Raw genomic sequence first — 22004 nt, 5'->3', positions numbered from 1 at the left:
AAGAATTTCATTTTATCTCTAGTTCATTATGAGTAGCTAATTTTGTTTCACCTTTGGGGTGAAGGTGAAGTTTCAACATGTTTTATGGGCTTTATTGGCGAATTTACTTTCTCTTCCCCTCTGATAGTAATAATTTTGTCCAGATACCGCACTGGTTTAACTGACTCCCTGGTACAAGGTTATTATTATTTGGCATAATAAGCCCTTAGTACCATATTGATTAGAGTGTGGTTCATGAGGAGTGGAAACCCCCCCCCCCCCCCCATGATTTAATTGGCAATAACAAGGAATATTTACCCTATGGTGCATATTGATGTAGATCCAGATATCCAAGTGCTTCATTTCAATAGATTTCTCTTCAATTTATTCTCGCCAATTTAATTCAAATTTTAGGATAATCTAAGTCACTTTCACCACAAATCTAACCACCCACTTGGAAAATTAATTCTACACATAATTAAAATTCACCTCCTCGTGGGATCGACACTTGTCACCATTAATCTATTCTACAATAGATTCGTGCACTTGCGAGTTCAATAAAATTTGCACAATATGGTCAATGGTCAATAGTTGGTTGATCAACGGTCAACCATTGACCAATTTAGGGTTGGCATGGGTTTAGTCAAACTGGCCTAAACCCTAACCAACCCTCACTTGGATTCTAACCCTAATTTTCTTTTGTTTTCCTTCTTTTTGATGGTAGCCTTGTGGCCACGACTTGCTTGGTAGCATGGCCAAAGGCCCCATCTTATTCTGGCTTGAAACCATCAGCTGCTTTTTTTTTTCTCTCCTTAATATGGCAGTTTTTCTCATGGTCGTTGCTTCTACCAAACTACCACGACAAGAACTAGTAAGTGATTTATCACTATATGCCACCACTGAAAGTTAGTGCCTCCAGCCTGTGGACAAGACGCCATCAGAATGGGCCTAAACACCGTCCAATAGCAACCACGCCCGACTTCGTGATAACCACCAACCTGCGTGTGAGAAAAGTGCTATCAGTAGCCACCTAAGTGCCCCCATGTTGCTATTATGTGGTGATGATAATACTAGATAAATTAAAATTTCCTAAACTGAATTTTTAAAATTCTAAATTTTTTAATACCAGAAAACAACCAATAATTGTTCTCAATACATGAAGAGACTTTGATACCACTTGTTAAAATAATAAATCCTTTGGTAAAAACTAACAGCTAAATTCCAAGAACATTCATGTTGTATCACCGAGAATCAATAAAAGAATATGCAGAAGCATACCTGAATCCATAATACTTAATTACTCTTTAGAATCATGTGGTTAGCCTTCTAGGTCAACACGTTATCTTAGAACTCGCTCCACTCTCTCTAATGATGGGACATCATAAGAGAATAGAATATTACATGTGACCTGGGGACCATAACCACTTATATAGATAGCTTTCCTATTATCAATACGTATTTCTATTTCAGCCTATCATAGAAATAGAAATTGTCCTTAAGTCTCTATACATTAAAGGCCCACGCTTTATTAGATACATTAAAGCCTAAATTAGCCGAAAACATAGATCACTTCTAAATGGGCTTAATCTTATAAGATAGTCTACAACATATAACATATAAGTCTAATGTTAGATTAAGGATGCAATAATAGCCTTAGATTTCTATAAATTATTATGTGAATATTGTGGGTATGTTATATTGCTCTCTCTTTGTCAAATCATAAATTTTGCAGCTCTACTTTCTTCTTCTTTAGATTTTATTTGTGCATCTCAATTCACATGGTGGTCTCATGTAATTTTAGACTATTTAATACAACCTTTCAAATAGAATTTATTCAAAAGGGACTTTTATCAATAGAGTTTTTACTAAAAAAAAATAATTGTTTGGTCATCAATGAGAAATTTTATTAGAAATTAGAAATTCCTTTAATTGATAAGTTTTTAAAGCTATGATATCAAAAACAAAATTTACAATATTGTGAAATAAATTATAGGACATCTTAAAAAATTCTCTATCCTCTACTACTAAAAGTACAGAATTTAAGCTTTTGGTGGTAGAGGTAAAATAACTTATTTAATCTCCAAAAGCTCTACTTAAAATACAAGCTTTAACAACAAAACTTTTAAAAAGAGCTTTTGGGATTAATTAAACACTTATGCCCATTAGATATAAATACTAAACATGCACTTAATCCTCCTCCTGCTACTATAGGAATTAGGTTAATTACCATTAGGCCATTAAAAAAGGGTGGGACAATTAGCACTTTAAAAATTATTTTAAATACTTTATTACTTTGTACACTCATATATTAATTTTAAAATATTAACTTCTACTTTGTACACTCTTTTAATTTTTAAAAAAATTCTTCCTTAAACTGATTAAATTAATTACTTTATTTACTTGAAACTCCAATAAAACTATTTAATGCACACAATTTTAAGAGATTTAGCAACAATATAACCAATTTTGTCGTAAACAAATTATTTGACACAATTTTAATTAATAATTTTTTGTTTATTTATGTTCAGTATTAGATTTTTCACAAAAAAATGACTTGCAATGAGAACATCGTAACAAAAAGTATTCTATAAATATTAAACAAAAAGGAAAAAGGAGGAAGAGAACGAGGAGAAGACGGAGACCACGAAGAAGACGATTGAAAAGGGTTGAAAGCCAACGAAAAAAGGGCCATTTGAAGTGATTCTATTTTATTTTATTTTTTAAAAGAATTATCACTTATATTTTGTAGTCAAAACTTTTTTTAAGAAATTGATTTCCTCATTTCTTATCAAATATTAATTAAGATATTAGAAATAAAAGTTTTAGGGTTTAAAAAATGGGAAGTACATAATAAATTGTGAAGCCTAGGTTAGTTATATTATGTTATGTTTATGCTGAGGTGGGTTGCTGAGCTGGAGTAAGTGGGGTCGTTAGTAGTTAAAATTGTTACAACAACCCTGTGATAAGCTTCTAGAGTTTAAGTACAAAAGGAGTTGAGCTGGTTACTGCAGCCCCTTAGTTGTTGATTTAAAGAATTCTGAGTGAGTGATTGAAAATCTCCATAGGAGAGATTTGCTTTCTATAATCTCAAGAATCTATTGTAATCAACCCCATCAATAAAGCTTCAAGTCTGTAGGGCAATTTTCAACAGTGGATGTAGGTACTTTAGTACCAAACCACATTAATATGCTTTGTGTTGTTTTTGTTTCTTTTCTATTTTTTTTTCATTCTTGGTTTCTTCAAGTTCTTTTCTCTTGATTGTTCTTGCACGATTACAATTCATTAGTTGATCTGATTAAGTGATTAGCATCTTGATTTCATAACAAACTATTATTATAACTTGTGTTGTGGGGTTATTCTTGATCTTTAATGGCTAGTACCAGGTTTGATCTTGAGATGTTTCATGGTGAGAATGACTACTACTTGTGGAGTCTCAAGATGCAAGTCATACTCATCCAACAATGGCTAGATAGTGCTCTTGATGCTGAAGACACAGATCCGAAGGCTAAGAAAAAAAAGGAGAAGGCTCTTCAAGTTCATGTGGAGACAAGAAAACCATCAATAACAAAGCTCACAATACTATCATCTTACATCTTTCTCATGAAGTGTTAAGGGAGGTGGTAAAAGAAATAACTGCATCTAGTCTATGGGCAAAGCTTGAAGAATTTTTCTTAAAGAAATCTTTATCCAAAATATTGTATATGAAGAAGAGATCGTATACATTCTCTATTAAGGAAGGAGTAGCCATAAAATTTCATCAAGATAAATTTAATAAGATGATCTTGGACCATGAAAATGTGAACATTGTTCTAAAAGATGAAGACAGGACACTCATTCTGTTGAGTTCTCTACTTGGTTCATTTGAGCACTTCGTTGATACGCTTCTCTATGGAAGGCAGACGATCACATTAAAAGATTTCAATAGTGGTTTGGAATCGAAAGCTTTGAAGTACGATCATATGGAAAAGATAGAACTATGGCGAAGGCGTATCTATCAAAACAAAGCCCAAATAAAAAAGGCAAAGAAAAGGGATAATTAAAAGACGAAAAATGTCAAATTAGAAGGATAAAGTAGATAGGAAGAAAAAGAAAAGGAAGGGCATTATATAAAGGATTACTTTAAAAAGAAAAAGCTTGAGAAACTTTAAAAAGAATCTAATAGAAAGGCTGTTATAGCTTCAGAGGATAAAGGAGACTTAGACGGAGCAGATGTTTTGGTGGCTGTAGAAAAACACCCAACAGATGAGTGGATACTTGACTCTGGATGTTCTTTCCATATTTGCCTAAACAAAGATCTCTTTAAGACCTTTATAAGAACTGATGGGGGCAAAGTTCTACTGGGGAATAATCTTGCTTGTAAAGTTGCTGGAAATGGAACCATTAGCCTAAGGATGTTTGATAGTGTCATCAGAGACTTAAGAAATATTGGATATGTATCAAACCTTGACAGGAATCTTATATCTATGGGGATGGTTGATTAGTTAGGTTGTAGTATTAAGGCTGAAAAAATGGAGAAATTCAAGTCATTGAAATGGGTGTTGTCATTATGAAAAGAGTTAGAAAAAATGGCTTGTATGTTCTTATTAGATCTTCTCATACGTTAGGGGTCACAGCAAGTGTAAGCAGTGATAAGACTAAACTTTGGCATATGAGGGAGTTTCATAAGCAAGGTTTGTTTGGTGGTGATCCAATATCATCTTTAGAATTCTGTAAAAAATGTATGTTTGGGAAAGCTACCATATAGAAGTTCAACACAGGGAAACAAGAAACCAAACACACTTTGGATTATGTTCATTCATATCTTTGGGGACCATCACAAGGTGGAGCTGGATATTTCATAACCTTTATAGATGATTTCTCAAGAAAGGTGTGGGTTTATGTGCTGAAATATAAATGTGAAGCTTTGAAAAAGTTTAAAGAGTGGACAACACTTATGAAAAACCAAACTGATAGGAAGATAAAAAGGCTAAGAACAAACAATGACTTAGAGTATTGCAACAATGAGTTTGATGAATTTTGCAAAATGAAGGGCATTGCAAGGTGTATGACAGTGAGACGTACTCTTGTTGAAATGATGAATAAGACTTTAATTAAGAAAGTCAGGTGTATGTTGTTCAATGTAAATCTCTCTAAGTAATTTTGGAGTGAGGCAGTTACAACAACAACCTATATAGTCAATAGAAACCCCTCATCAGCATTGGATTTCAAAACTTCTCAAGAAGTTTGGTCCGATAAACCACCAGATCTTAGTAACCTTAGAATTTTTTGCTGCACGACCTATGTACATGCACACCAAGGTAAACTTGAACCTAGAGCAATTAAAAGATACTTTATTGGGTATCTAGATGGCATAAAGGGGTACACAATATAGAGCAATAATGGAAAGCCTTCTAAAACCCTCATTAGCAAGTATGTTGATTTGATGAAGAGTCAATGTTGCTGCAGAAGTCACTATTAGCATGAAAGTGTTCATTATATTGATTTTGATGATAACAAACTTTAAATGTTTCTAATTAAAATGTTGGAGCTATTCATCAATAAACAAAAGCCATATAATCATTTCAATTATGTTCATGAAAGATGTATAGTTGATTAAGCTTCAATTGGAAAATGATTCCCTGCAATATTTGGCTAAAATGTGATGAACTGTTTACTTTGTAACGGTTAACCGATAAAAACTAGAAAGAGTCAATTGCTTAAGCTCTAACCGGTTAGTAAAAACGGACAACACAAGTATGCAGAGAAGGTCACTGGAATTAAACGGTTAACCGTTTACTGAAATTGGTGAACCGATAATTTCCAGAACTGAAATAAGTGTTAACCTTGAACTAATGAAAACAAACGGATAAACTTATTCAACTTTGCATGCCACTGGAAATAACCGGCAAACTGCTAACTTCAAACCGGCTAACCAATAATTTCCAGAATGTCATTTTATGTTAACCTTTAACTGTTCAGTAAGAACGATTAGCAGTAATTTGTTTTACAGGTCTCTGGAAATTAACGGTGAAAGGGTAATGACAAACAGTCAACCGTTTATTTGAAATTTAGCTCAATGGTAATTTTGACCAGTACAAATGGTTAATCGATAACAATTAATGGCGATCCATTTTCTCCCAAAAAGTCAATAACGGCTAGTTTTTCAGCTCCAACTATAAATAAACTCATTCAAATTCAAACAATGGTTGATCACAACGCTATCATTGAGCTCATAATTGAGAATACAACCTTCATAAAGCTTTAAATACATTATTGCTTCATTTATTCACATATTGGGCATTGATTTGTAATCTTAAATATTGTGTGAGTGAAGAACAAATTTATAATCTTTACTTTGAGTGATTGTAAGTGTTGGGATACACTTGGGTTAAGAGATTGGGGATAATCTCTTCTTATAAAGGTTCATTCACACCTTGAAAGTCAATTGTAAGCATTTGAAGTCTTGGAGGCTTGTTTAATGAAATCCTCAAGCCCGGAAAGCTTGGAGGCATGGGCGTAGGCGAGGTTGGACGAACCACGTAAAAATCTCTACGTTTGAATCTCTCTTTCCTTATCTTTTTATATTGTGATTAATTTATTTGTTATTGTTTTAATTTCTTTTCAGTTTTGCATTGAGTTTTGTTTTAGAATTGTATAATTTTTAGAAACTCAATTCACCCCCCTCTTGGGTTGCATAACTATAATTTCAGTCACAACTTCAAATCCTAACGGCAGACATAAATATGAGATTGTGGTGGAGTGATAACTCTATGACATGCGAGTTATCATGACACTTTTAGACTTAAATCATGATTACTTTGAGACTAATTGACATGTTTTTTTATTGCATTTTAATTTTATTTTGCATGAATAACCATTTTAGTTTATTTTTAATGAAACATGTTGTTTTAGAATAATTGTGTGGTTAGATTGTGTGAATAATTGTAGGTGATTGGAAGCTCAAATTTCAGGGGAGGAATACTGTTACAATAGGCTTGAAAAAAAAAAGAAAAGAACAAGATAATAGAAGAATGGAATCAAGTCTGGGATAGTGCAATTGTTGTAGATGTTGTTGTAACAACTATTGTTGTAGCAATCCTAGAATAAACAGCAAAAGATTTCGCGCAGAATACTAGTAGAATCGCAATATGAAGTTTCCAAATATGGCAGATCCATGCCCTGAGCTTTCGTTTACCCTAAATTTCAATTATAAAAAGAAGCACATGCATTAAAGAAAGGGGGCCGTCAATAACAATCAAGAAAACCAAGAAAGAAATGAAGAAGGAAAAGAATTGAAGAGAAAGAAGCAAGTATGCACTAGTAACAAATCTGCAGAATAATTGGGATTCAACTTTTCTCTTTCTTTTCTTATTTTCTTATTTATTCTTTGGTCGAAAAGATGTACTTGATAGCTGAAACTTTTTTGCTTGTTTTTCCTTTACAAATTTTGAACTAAATTTAATTGTAGTTGAGTGACAAATAATCTAGAGGGGTTCTTGACTGCTCATATGAGTTGTTGCACGTTTGCTGTAGCATTTTGCTCTATAAATTATATAGCATTCATTATTTCGGTTAACCTCTCATTTAATGTTAAAAGTTAAGAGAGAGCCACAAAAGGAATTGTCTTAGTGGAACATGTTATAGCAATACTTGGTCTTAAATTGAGTTTCCTGAATTGAGTTTTAACTTGAGTCCAAAAAGGGCCATACTTAGTTTAAGATTAGTGATGAACTAGATATAGGGATTCACCTTATAGGGTAAAGAAAACATAAACATGAAATGTCATAGCTTATGTGGACATAACAATTGGTCATTGTTAGGCTGCATAAAGGTATGAGATGTCTGACAGACGACAGGTGAGGATGCATGATGATTCTGCTCAGTGCTGTAGCAGATGCTGTAGCAACTAGACTTAACAACACAACACAGTCAGACCTATTATGAGAGTTTGTTAACTTAACTACTTCATTCTCTTTTATTTATCTTTTTGTCTAGCGTGCATTTCTTTTCGTTACAATTTACTTTGTTGCATTTTCATTTTCATTAGTTGCGTAATCTTATTAATTCCATTAAGTTAATTTAAAAGCAAGATTGCATTGTTGAAATTGATGTAGTAACTCTAGTAGCATCAATCCCTGTGGAGACGATCTTGATTATTCTTCACTTTATTACTTGTTGTGTACACTTGCACATTGACACCAATAGTAATTGAGTTAAAATAACCAACATGGAGTCTAGTGGAAGTCAAAAAGACGGTAAAGAGGTTTCTAAGTCTCATCAAGATATTGAAACAACATCAAACTTAGATAATTATTAGCTTGCAAAAGACAGGGAAATGAGGGTCATCAAAGCACCAAAAAGATATGGCATAACTGATTTTATATCATATGCATTGGTGGTTGCTAATGAAGTGATGGGTGAGGAACCTGAGAATTTCAGCCAAGTTATGAACAACAAAGATAAGTCAAAATGGCTAGCTGCAAAAAATAAAGAAATAGCCTCCTTGAAGAAAAACCATACTTGGATCGTAGTCAAGAAACCTCTAAATAAGAAGCTGGTAGGCTGTAAGTGGATTTTCAAACTCAAAAAAGGAACTTCAGTTATTGAACCTCTTAAATACAAAGCAGGCTTGTAGCTAAGGGGTTTACATAAAAGGAAAGAGTGGACTTTAATAAAATGTTTTCACAAGTGGTAAGGTATAGTTCTATTAAGGTTTTACTAGTTATCACCGTAATTTTTGACCTGGAATTGGATCAAATGGATGTTAAGACTTCATTTTTTCATGGAAACCTTGATGAAGAGATACATATGGCTTAACTAGAGGGCTTCATTGATGAGGGAACAGAGGACACAGTTTGTTTGCTAAGGAAGAGCTTATATGGCTTAAAGCAATCTTCAAGACAATGGTACTTGAAGTTTGATGAGTTTATGCTTGCTCATGGTAATTGCAGAAGTAATTATGGCAGCTGTGTATATTATAGAATTATGTCATCTAGAGATGGACTCTATTTACTCTTCTATGTGGATGACATGCTTATCATAACATGCAAACATAGAGAAGACATAGAGAGACTTACAACACAACTTAGTTCTGAATTTGAAATAAAGAAATTAGGTGCAACATCTGGAATCCCGAGTATGCAAATTGTTAAGAAGGTAATCAATAGGTTTGCAATGGGTTATTCCAAGCCTCTGTCTACACCTCTAGCTACTCATTTCAGACTTCCTAAACAGCAAGAACCTATAGAAGATGTTGATGTTGCTTGTATAAAGAACATCCTATATTCTAGTGCTGTTAGAAGCATTATATATGCTATGCTTTGCTTCAGACCTAACTTACCATTATGGTATTGGTGTTGTTAGTAGATTTATGGGGAATCCAGGTAAATAACACTAGAATACTATAAAGTGGATGCTGAGGTACCTTAAAGGAACCACAGACCATGGTATTATGTTTGGAAGGGTTAACAATGCCACAAGTAAAGTCTTAGGATATGTGGACTCAGACTTTGCAGCTAATTTGGATAAGAGGAGATCCTTTACTGGTTGTATTTTCACATTATATAGAAGAGCAATGAGTTGGAAAGCATCCTTGCTGTCAGTTGTTGCCCTTTCAACAACTGAGGAAGAGTATATTGCTTTCAGTGTATATTGCTCTCGTTGAGGCCATAAAGGAGGCTATATGGCTCAAAGGTTTAGTCTCTGAACAATTGGAACAAAGCTCAGTTACAATTAACTATGATAGCTCAAGTACTATATGGTTGAGTAAAAACCTCCAGAATCATGAAAGAACAAAACATGTAGCTATAAGGTTTCATTTCATAAGGGATGAGATTGGTAGAGGTGTGGTAAATGTAATTAGAATCACAACTGAAATCAATCCAACAAACATGCTAAGAAAACCTCTTTATCATTTTTTTTTCTTAATTTTACTGTTGATTTAAAACAACCAAATTCCTTTGTGTGTGTATAGATATCTTTTAGCTGCTTTTATTTTTTTAAAAATACAAAATTTGAAACATTGCTGAACAGATTTTTTTATTACACCTTAAAATAAAGAGTAATGAAATGATCAAACTATAGGCACGAGAATTGATTGTATAAAATTATTGTAGGCCCAGATAATTAAAAACGTAGTTGTTATAATTGTTCAGTCAATCTTTTCATATGGAATTAAGTTGTATATACTAACTTATACAAAATTATTTGTGGCTTTCTCAATATTGCAAAATAAATGTCCAATGTGATTTTAAGATGACTAGGTAAAAATATAAGATCTCGCACGTCGATAACCAATAATCATATGTAATGTGAACAGTTCATGTTATCATTTTATTAAAAACATCAACAATTCAGAAACAAAAAAATCTCTGAACGGGCAAAATAAAAAAATCTAAGCGTTTGTTTGGAAGTTTTATAGTTGACACATCCTCATTTCTTGTCCCTTATGAACTTAATTTTATTTAGTTATTTATCTAGATATATATTTCATATAATTAAAACATAGTAATGTAAATCTCAGTTGTATATCTGATTATAAATATCAATGTATTAATTTATTGTCATAACAGTTATAAATATCTGTGTAATACAATAACCTAATGTTTAATTAATTAGAAGAAAAATGAAGTTAACTTTATTTTAAAATTCACAAATACGTGGACAAAATAGAATGCAAAAGAAGTGGACGAAAATTCTCGGTTGAAACTACGTGGAGGAACACAGTCCACACAGTTGTTTTTTGATCTATACGAGAGCCGTTTGGGTCTGTATGAGAGCCATAGCCACAATATCATCTACCAATATAACGACAGGCTTATGCAGACTCTTATCTCAATTGACATTGAAACTCTGTATAATGTGTGTGTGTAGAGGGAGGGTACAATAGAACATCTAATACAAGTCATTAGAGCGTGTGTGTGTGGAGGGAGGGTACAACAGAACATCTACTACAAGTCATAAGCGGACACACTTCCCTCATCTACCCATGGCTTCTGAAGGGAGCTGCCAGCAGCCTCACTTTGTTTTGTTCCCTTTTCTAGCTCAAGGTCATATGATTCCTATGATAGACACAGCTAGATTGTTGGCTCAGCATGGAGCTGCTATTACTATTGTCACCACGCCAGCTAATGCAGCCCGTTTCAAAACAGTTGTTGCTCGTGCCACGCAGTCTGGGCTACCACTCCAACTTATTGAAATATAATTTCCATATCAGGAAGCAGGAGTACCAGAAGGCTGTGAGAATTTTGACATGCTTCATTCAACGGACTTGGTATCCAACTTCTTCAAGTCGCTTAGACTCCTTCAATTGCCACTCGAGAATCTATTAAAAGAGCTAACCCCAAAGCCAAGCTGCATAGTCTCCGACACGTGTTATCCTTGGACTGTTGACACTGCTGCCAGGTTAAATATTCCTCGTATATCTTTCCATGGATTTTCTTGCTTCTGTCTCTTGTGTTTGTACAACTTGCACACGTCCACGGTTCAGGAAAATGTTACATCTAATTCTGACTACTTGGTGGTACCTGGCTTGCCTGATCAAATTGAAATGACTAAAGTTCGTGAGAAATGGAAAGATTTTGGGGAAATGGTTTTAGCAGCTGATATGAAATCATACGGGATTATAATAAATACTTTTGAAGAATTAGAGTCGGAGTATGTGAAAGAATGCACGAAAACCAAAGGAAGGAAAGTATGGTGTCTAGGCCCTGTTTCACTTTGCAACAAACAAGACATAGATAAGGCTGAGAGGGGTAAAAAGGCAGCAGTTGATATCTCTGAATGCTTAAACTGGTTGGATTCGTGGCCACCTAACTCGGTGGTGTACGTTTGTCTTGGAAGTATTTGTAATCTAACATCTTCGCAAATGATTGAGCTTGGTTTAGGTCTAGAAGCCTCTAAGAAACCATTTATTTGGGTTATCAGGGGAGGAAATAACACATCTAAAGAAATACAAGAGTGGTTATTAGAAGAAAAATTTGAGGAAAGGGTTAAAGGAAGAGGCATTTTGATCCTTGGATGGGCTCCACAAGTACTGATATTGTCACACCCTTCAATTGGAGGATTTTTAACACATTGTAGTTGGAACTCATCTCTTGAAGGGATATCAGCCGGCGTACCCCTGATCACATGGCCACTTTATGGGGACCAATTTTGGAACGAAAAGTTGATTGTGCAAGTTCTAAATATTGGGGTGAGGATTGGAGTGGAAGTTCCCTTAGATTTTGGGGAGGAAGAAGAGATTGGGGTATTGGTAAAGAAGGAAGATGTTGTAAAGGCTATTAACATACTCATGGATGAAGGAGGGGAAACAGATGACAGAAGAAAAAGAGCCAGAGAATTCCAGATAATGGCAAAAAGGGCAACAGAAGAAACAAGATCTTCTTCCCTCATGATCAAACTATTAATCCAAGATATCATGCAACAGCCACATGGTGATGACCAACATATATAACGCTTGAGAGATTAATTTCTTAATTTGTTTCATGTGTACTTGTTAATTCACTTATTTTATTTTATTTTTTTTGAGAGGTTAATTCACTTATCTATTATGGTACTATTGTTAAATCTGTGTTCATCCATTGATCAGATATGCATTATTCCCTGATTATCAAGGAATCTCGGCCGAGCAACTGTTTATAATTTTAGGACTCGTTTGGGAGTGTGGTGCGATAGCTGGGCTGTTAAAACCTAGCTGCTGAGGTGTTTGGTAACACTTGTAGCTGGGCTTTGGCAGCTTAGTAGATTTTTTTTCCTAACTTCTACTCTACAACTATATCTTTTACTTTACAGCAGCTGCAGCTTAAAAGTTACAACACTTCATTCCCAAACACACATTTAATTAACTCAAACTAGTTTGTAGGGTATAATCAATAAACAATTATAATGATTTACTTGCAATTGACTGCATTAAAATATATTCTTTTAATGTTTATAATTATAAGTTGTACTATCAAAAAGTTATTGTTAAATTAATTATATATAAATTAATTAATATCCGCCAACGCAATGTTTGAAAAATTCTCTTAATTGTCCACTGTTTGACCGAGCATTGACTAGTCGCCATTGCTCCAATGGCGGCTGGTGGTGGTAATCTGCCACTGTCGAAACCACCCTACACACCAGTGACCTCTCCTTTGGCCGGCAACAACCATCACAACCGCACTCACACCCAAACCAAAGGCCAAAAACGTGTTCGCAATGTCGAATCCTGCCCATCGCCGCCGCCACACCTGTTACCATCGATGAGGACCACCTTCTGCCATCGACCATCTCCTCAGCCCACCTCTTACAGCTACTGCTTTGAGAGATAATGCTGGATGGGCTGAGGTAACAAAGCCTTCTTCTTCTATTAAGGATGATTTAGGTATTCAGAGGGTTTCCACTGGTGCTACTTTTTTCTGAGCTATAGTGGAGGATATTCAATCCGTGACTATGGGTTTTAATTCCCATTCTACAGATATTCATTTTTAGTTGGATGAGGAGCTTAGCTCTGATGAGAATCCTGTGGCTGATGATTATATTACGTCTGAGCCTGAGCATTCTGGAGGGGGTGATCTTGACCCCAACTTCAGTGTTGTTAGTCCACATTCCTCTAGTTCGAGAAAAGATTTCACATTAGTTATTGGTCACAGGTATCGTAGGCAGTCTCGAGGCATTTGCATTAATTAATTATCTTTAACTTCTTATTTGTTCTCATAATGTTTTTGTTATTTTTTTGGATTTGTTGGTTGTGTTGTTATTTTGCTTGTAGGTTTTAGTTTGTGTCCTCCTCCATATGTAATTTCTTTTATTTCAATAGTCTACAGTTAAGAGGATCCCGCCTAACCCTCCCACCTTAGGGTGGTTTTAAATTAAAAAGGAAAATTATCATTCGTATACTCTTAGTTTACTCCGTTATAAAAAATACTACAATATTTTGAGGGTGTATCAATCGTACATCCTAAGTTGACAAAATGTATCTACCATCCACTAAATCGTTACTTGTCGTTTAAATATGATGATGTTAGAGGGGTAATATGGTCTTTTCATATGATACAAGTGATAATTTAAAAGTATACAAGTGATAATAAGAGAATTTAAGGGTATATAAGTGATAATTTTTCTTTACTTTAATTTAAGTTTTATGGGTAAAATCTTCAATTCGCTATAATTCCATTAACTTGCAAATGACAGCTAACGGTTTAGTGGTCAGCAGATAGTTTCTGTTAATTTAAGGTGGACAATTATACAACCTCAAAGTGTTGTAGTATTTTTGATAATATAACAACAATATGGTATACGAATGATAATTTCTCAATTTGAAAAAAACGTTACTGTTAAATTCAAATTAATTTCGTTACTGTAATTGTAATTGAATTTAATAATTTTAAATCCAATAAAATTTGCCACATATTGATTTAAATTTATATTATCATTACTTAACGTCGTATTAGTTTTTAATTGTTGAGTGTACTATTACATACAATTTGTTGAAATTTAGATTGTTAATTTTCAAGGTCAAAAGGATATTTATTTTTATAATTTTATAAAGAAGTTCAGAAGGATTATTTGTGTTGGAGATAAAAATTTGGTTGGACAAATAGAAGCTTGGGATAATTTAATTACAATTTAAGTACCCCTATCTAAGGAAGAAAGTGACCAATTAGGTTGTACCACGTATACAAAAGATTAATGATGCCCCGATGCAAAAGGTCGGATCCAACTCACATTCATCTTTTTTCTTGAGATGGGATTACTTTGTTTGATTATCGAAATATCATCACTGACCACTACCACCAATCGCCCTCTAATAGCCTCGTAAATAAGAAATTAAAATTTCAACATAAACAGAGATACACAAAATATATTAATCTGACACAAAATATTTCTGCTATTAGTAAATTATCATCATTAATATCAATACCTTACTTTATCTTTTAATCAACATACAAATGTTATCAACAATGTTAACAAGTAAATTATGTACAATTATCGTTAATAATTAATTAAACAAATAAAAATCTAACTTCAGTAATCAATCATTACGTTCAAGTAATTGAAGTAAAACAAACAAAATTTATCAATTAAAATAAGATATCAGTAATATTAAATTTAAAAATTATAAAACTTCTAGTTATTAAAAACTTATTTTGTGTGTGTATATGCTGTGCTGAGATAAGTTAGGTTTAGAAATTAAGAACTTTAACGGACATATATTTATGATTGAATTTTTTAATGTAAGTTTTATTATTAAAATTAAAAATATAAATAATTAAAATAAAGAATGTAGGTGTGAGTATCCAATAGATTTTTTCTCAATACCAAATCTATTCGCATCCTACAACAAATTTCAGTTAAAATACTAAATTCACTCACAACCCATAAAATTATTCACAGCAGATAAGTTTTTACAGACGAATTTGGACTGCTTTGTGGGTTGATGAATAATTTTGCCATTCCTGAATTCAAGGTTCATCGTTTGCAAGGTCCCTCATAAATCAAGCATCCTCTTTCGTGGCTCTATTCTTCAAAGCTTAACTTTCCCACCAGTTATCAAAGTTCACCCTCAAGATAGCCTGAAAGCTACTTCCTTAAAATATTTTAGTTCATCTGAGGCTTGACAAAAAATGAGCTAAAATAACTAGTGTCTTTTATGCCTTAAAATATTAAATTTGAAAAATAAAAAAAGAGTTATTAGGAAAATATAAGGTGCCTTTAGTATAGTTTTTGTTTTGTAGTTTTTCATTTTCCTAGAATGAAAACTATAAAATTTATTTTTTAGGTCTATTTTTTAACAGTAAACGTATCAACTGAAATATATTTTTTTTCTTTATTAAGCTTTTAACCCTTTATTTCTTCCTTTTTTTATAATATCAATACAATATTTTACTATTTATTAATAAATTTATGGGTTCTTGTCAGATAAGATTATTTTTGCTCCAACATTTTTGCAATTTTATAGATATTCTTAAATTATTTTTATCTCATTTTTAAAAAGTAAAATTTAAAATAGTCAAATAAAATTTAAAATGTATAAATTATGATAAAATAAATGAACCATTTTTAGTTCATTTAAGATTAGACTATTAGAAAAATAATTACATTTATCATTATCAATTTAAACATGATAATTTCTAAACTATTTAAAAATTAATTCAAATAAATAAAAAAATAAATTAAAAAAATTACCTAAACATTATTCAAAAAGAAATTTTTTGGACAAAATACTAAATTTATTTTCATTGGTTTTTTTTTCATAAATTATAATTTAGAAATAAGCTACCAAATGTATCTTCAAATATCGAAACAACCCATCAAAAGCATCATCTTTCTTCTGCAAACCAAGTTTAGAAAACACCAATTGAAAAAAAATACCAAATACAACCTAAATTTTGGTACAATTATTTGAATTTAGTTTAGATTATAGAACTGTAAATAATGAAATATAAAAAATTATTTTAATATTCCAAGTAATTTATTTATAATATTATAATAGATTTAACAAAAGATTATTGAAAAAGAAGTGTGATTTGATCATTTGATTGTCTCTCTTTAATATATGAAATCTTAGAAGTTCAAGTCCTCTTTTTATAATATATTCCATTTTAACAGATTAATTCAACAAATAGCTTGTCTCGAAAAACAATAGTGGGCCGGGCGGCGGGCTTGAAACATTAGCCCAATATAGCAATCACCATCAACTTCTAAAGCAATATTATCTTGTCATCTGTTCAAAGTTTGCTGAATACAATAAGTAAATAAATTCAGCCCAATATGGCCATCTCTTCTTGGAATATATTCCATTCATTGATGGAAGAACTAAATATATAAACAAATACCCACAGATTTTTTAATTATCATCAAATTGATAGGACATCACTCATAAGCTGACAAATTAAGTAGATCGATCAAACCGCCTTGTTGTATGAATGAAACTGATTGTTCATGAATTAATCAAATGAATTCCTGCCCTCTTGTTTGTTGGATGACAAATTCAATGAGCATTTCTATGTTGCGATGAGAAGATCCACCTACTCCAATAGCACGATTTGCTATCTCCCCAAGCTGCCTTGCTCTCTTTCTCCTCTTCTCTCCTTGTTTGCCTCGATCCATCAGTTTTTCAATAGCTTCTTTCACTTTCTCCCTCTTAATCACTAAACCAGACTTGTCTTCCAAACCCCATGTCACTGCAGCCTCAATTCCAACACTCACTCCAATCCCTAATACTTGCACAGCTAACTTCTCATTATAAAATTGCTCGGCAAACAAAGGGCATGTTACTAACGGCACTCCCGCACTCACTCCTTCTAGTGTTGAATTCCAACCGCAATGTGTCAAGAACCCTCCAATTGCTCGATGAGATAATAGCAACACTTGAGGTGCCCATCCCCGAATTATAAATCCTCTCCCTGTTGTCCTTTCCTCAAATCCTTCTTCTTGGATCCACTTCTCTAAACCTTGTGATCTTTCACCTCCTCTTATTACCCAAATGAACGGCTGACTTGATGCTTCTAAGCCTAACCCAAGTTCTAAAAGTTGCCAAGTAGCAAGGCCACAGATACTCCCAAGACAAGCATAAATCACAGACCCAGGTTCCCATGAGTCAAGCCATTTCAAGCACTGTTCATAATCATCTACCGTTGATCCATTTTCACCTCTGCATCTCTCAGCTTTATCTATGTTCAACTTATTGCAAGCCGAAACCGGGCCAATACACCAAACCTTATCACCTTTGACCCTTTTATATTCTTTGACATATTCTGCTTCCAATTCTTCGAAAGTATTAACCACAATTCCATCTGCTGATTGCTCTGCTGCCCTGATATTATGACGGACTTGGGTCAAGTCCTGTACATGTGAGCCTGCAGGATTGAGAGCTTCTGGTAACTGTGCTTTAATTAATTCAATCCGATGAGGCAAGCCAGGCACCACAAACGACTCAAACTTGGAAACTTTAGAAATCTCGAGCTTGTGTGTACAACAGCAAGCAAAACAACCCATTCCATCAAACAAAATCGTCGGGATCTTAAAGTTTATAGCAGAATTAACTGTCCAGGGAAGATTCTTACCGGAGATTATGCAGCTCGGACGGGGATGTAGCTTGTCAAAGAGTTGCTCAAATGGCTGTTTTAGCATGCTAGCAGCATGAAAAAAGTTCTTGATGAGATCACGTGAAGGAAGTTTGTCCATGTTTTCACATCCTTGAGGCAAACCAGACTCAACAGATGGGAATTCAAGTTGGAGAAGCTGAATTGAGAGACCTGATTCAACAGCACGCTTAATTGTGATATTAAATCTCGTGGTGTTGAGAGGTGTAGTGACAATGGTGACTTTGATGCCATGTTCTGCCAAAAGTCTAGCCATGTCTATCATTGGAATAAGGTGACCCGGAGACATTAAGGGTATCAAAACAAAATGAAGTTGATGGGCAGGTAAAGGTGAAGCCATGTCAAGTCAGTTGCTGGGTTTTGCTGCTTCTATTGTGAGAAACTTCAACTTCGAAATATATCTTGCAGTCACAGTTGGTATCTTATTAACATATCTTAAATTCATGGCTTACTTAGAACACTAGTCTGGCTGAATTAGGTATTCAAGATAGTTAATGCTTTATCAATGTTATTAAGAAAATCAGGCACAATTTTTATTTCCTAATATGTTTGGAGACAAGATCCTCATATTTATTTCTTTTAAAGGGAGACAATTTTACTCCAACCCAATTTCATTGGGAGAGAATTTCTATCCTCACGTAATACCATAAGGATATCTATTATATCTCGAATTAATTTTATCCCCACCCAATTTTCACTAGGAGAGAAATTGAATCCCAGACATTGCTGGGACTCAAACACATGCACTCGATGGGTTGTGCCAATGGGTTACGAGCCCATTGGCGTTTCTTTTTATAGCATTATTCTTGAAGAAACTCACTCTTGGGAGCTTAATTTGTCGACTGCTTCTTTTGTTTAAGATTTGACAAAGGTGTGAAACAAAAGTATTGTTTATGTGTCACTTTTTTGTGAAATTGTAAAATACATCAGAGATATCATATCTACCACACAATAAATAAATCATGCTTTGACATGTATATATTTATTTTGAAAAATTACCATATAAGTGGTGGTTATATTAAATTTAATTACACATGTCATACATGTATTAGTTGGTTACCTTTGATGTATTTTAAAATTCCTTAACTTTTTTTGTTGTTGCTACTAATAATATTCTTGTAATATATTATTTGTTATGGAAATTTATTAGATATAATTTTGTTACTAATAATAAAAATATTTTTTATTTAAAAAAATTATTAGCTGATGAAAAACATTTTAAATCTCAGTAACTTGCTATTTAATTAGAAGGCTATGGCTAATTGGAAGCTGATTCAAGTCCCAAGCAATTGAACATGACATGTTTGGAGTAATTGAATATGACATGTTTGGTTCATGTATATTGAATGCTGATGGTTTTTGGTTCATGTATATTGAATGTTCATGGTTGACCATTTTAACAATATATATTAATTGCGCCCTCCCCAGTTGCAGAAAAGTATCTAAACGGATAGACGATGATACGGTTAATGTCAAACTTATTCATTACGATTAATGAAAAAAGGAATACCACTTGCTGAATGATAGTTTTTTATTATATACAATTTAATTTATGAATATTAAATACTACGTTACATCGAAAGAAAAAAATTAATGGAATCTTAATTTTTAACACCAAACTAAGAACTTAGAAGTGATTTATTAAAGATTCTCATTTATGACTTTTACGTGTTGTGATTTGCGAAATATGCTTATATCCTGAAACTTTCACGCGCGAAAGTTGGATGAAATCGAAACCTTCTCGAATTCGAGAGAAGGGGGTCGCCTAGTGGCTAAAGGAGATTTGTTTTGAAAGTCATCATCCGGCCGGTGACAATATGTTAAGAAGTGGTCAGCTTGTTACGAAATGACATTTTGCCCCGAGGAGCATGTTTTAACATCATGATGATGAAAGCATCTTATTTATTTACAAGTATACTCTATATGAAAAAGATTACGTAGTCCATAAACTAACACAATACTTGGAAGGACGTCGTTAATTGCTCAAAATATTTTTCTTCAAATGACCATTTAGCCCATATATTGTTGCTGCTTTATCTCTTATTCTTTCTTTGCTCCTTAATTTGTTCAACGAACAAAAATAGGTGAAGGCAAGACTGAGAATTCTGGCTTGCCAGTACCATATAGTATAATGCCCAAGCCAACTAATTTGAGAGAGAGAAAAGGGAAATCTGTAAACTAGAATAAAGACTTTAAAGTAGATAACTCATTTCCCCTGGAAAAGAGAGAAAGCAAATCAAAAGTTCTGAGTATTGGGATTATGTGTTTTTTAAAGTATATTTATTCATTTATTTTGTAATAAATAATTTTTTATTAATAAATTATTTGAGATATTTTTTAGATATTTTAATTATAATATTTTAAATAAGATCTTTTTGATTATATTATACGTATTTATGTGATCACTATATGGATTCATAAAAGATATAGATATAATTTATTTCATGATTAAATAAATTGAGTTTACAGTTGATAAATAGAGGTGGATGCTTAATTTAATTTTTTACTGTTATAAATGTATTGCATTATTTGTCTTAATCATGTATAAATTTACTGATTTAGTTTTGACTATTGAACTTGATCACATGTGAGGTTTAATTAACCTTAAAATGATTTTCACACTTATTAAATCTTGTAGTTATTGATTTTATTACAGTCTCAATCTTGAATTAATTATAGTTTTAATGTTTGTGATTATCATTTCATTTGAGATACTAATGAGCACGACATGCTTGCATATCCTATCTTTGATTCTTCTTAGATTCTATTTAATACAACTTTTCAAACAAAATTTATTCAAGAGGGAATTTTATTAGTAGAGTTTTTATTTAATAATAATAATGGTTTAGTCATCGATGAGAAATTTTATTAGAAATTAGAAATTGCATTAATTGACAAGTTTTTAAAGCTATGATATTAAAAAAATTATAATATTGTGAAATAAATAATAGGACATTTTACAAAATTCTCTAACCTCTACTATTAAAAGTGCAGAATTTAAACTTTTGGTGGTAGAGGTTGTTGGAGAAAATCAGTTTTTAAATTTTTATAAAAACTTTTAGGATCGTTCTCATACAATATATAAGAATTTATAATCTAGAAATCGTACCTTGAAAATCCAATTTGGCTTTTTCCACTAAAGTGATTTACGCTCCCATATCACGATCCGTCACCACCACTCCTGTTAGATCACGATCCGCCACCAAATAATCTTCCAGGCTATGACTCAAGTTTGATCTGCACTTAACGTGTATGCGCCTTTATCACCATTAAAGTAACTAGTACGAGAAAATTTTTCTCTCAAATTTAGAGAGAAAAATATTTTTCTCTGATGTGTATATTGCAGGTCTCCTCTATTTTCTTTAGAGAAAATAAGCCTTTTTATATCTCCCTTTAGTGAAAACCATTGGCTCCAAATAATAAAAATCAAAAGTCATGTTACTTGCTTTTTCTATAGGGAGGCCACCTTGTAAAATAATATAAGGCCCCTTATATATAAGCATATTAAATTGAGCCTCCCACTAAATGGTATATTTAGGCTTTTAATCCAAATAGCTAGTTATTTTGCTTATTAATCCAGTAGTGGTGCAGTCAATTAAATGAGCTAACCCGGGGATCATTTGAGAACATACAATAGTGGTTACAATAATTAGGTTTGTAATTAAACTAGCCCAATTATTTAATTCTAAAACTACTCCACTAAAAGATTGGAACTGACCTCCATAATTGTATGCTCGAATAATAATTCGTCCCAAGCCACATTGATTTCTTTACTGCATAATCCTTTGTACCACATCGTTAATTAAATCGATATCTTAACTGTCCAATCGATTTAATTACATCTTATTCCTTAATACGTACTGGTTTTCTCTAATGATCATTTTCAACATAATAAATATGTTGACACACTCTGGCCAGAGAATTCTATGATCAAGGGCCGAAAACCCATCAAGAGAT

At 32.9% G+C, this 22004-nt stretch overlaps 1 protein-coding gene and 2 pseudogenes across 1 annotated transcript; 1 reads left to right on the top strand and 2 right to left on the bottom strand.

The window, feature by feature from the left end:
- The window catches only part of LOC112097308, a 200098-nt pseudogene that overhangs the window by 138662 nt on the left and 39432 nt on the right, over positions 1 to 22004 (bottom strand).
- LOC18037957 lies at positions 10870 to 12412 on the top strand (annotated as a pseudogene).
- Positions 16600 to 18693, bottom strand: LOC18037956 (UDP-glycosyltransferase 73C3). Its single transcript, XM_006428423.2, has one exon. It carries the CDS (start codon positions 18385 to 18387, stop codon positions 16894 to 16896), a length of 1494 nt encoding a protein of 497 aa, XP_006428486.1. The 5' UTR covers positions 18388 to 18693; the 3' UTR covers positions 16600 to 16893.

This window comes from Citrus clementina, unplaced genomic scaffold (assembly GCF_000493195.1).
Source record: "Citrus clementina cultivar Clemenules unplaced genomic scaffold, Citrus_clementina_v1.0 scaffold_6, whole genome shotgun sequence".
NCBI lineage: Eukaryota > Viridiplantae > Streptophyta > Magnoliopsida > Sapindales > Rutaceae > Citrus > Citrus x clementina.
The sequence above is the reverse complement of the archived record's forward strand: the minus strand, read 5'-3'. Positions and strand labels throughout refer to the sequence as shown.

Bases quoted from the DNA above. Each gene is read 5' to 3' on its own strand.
- LOC18037956 (XM_006428423.2), bottom strand. From the start codon at position 18,387: ATGGCTTCACCTTTACCTGCCCATCAACTTCATTTTGTTTTGATACCC.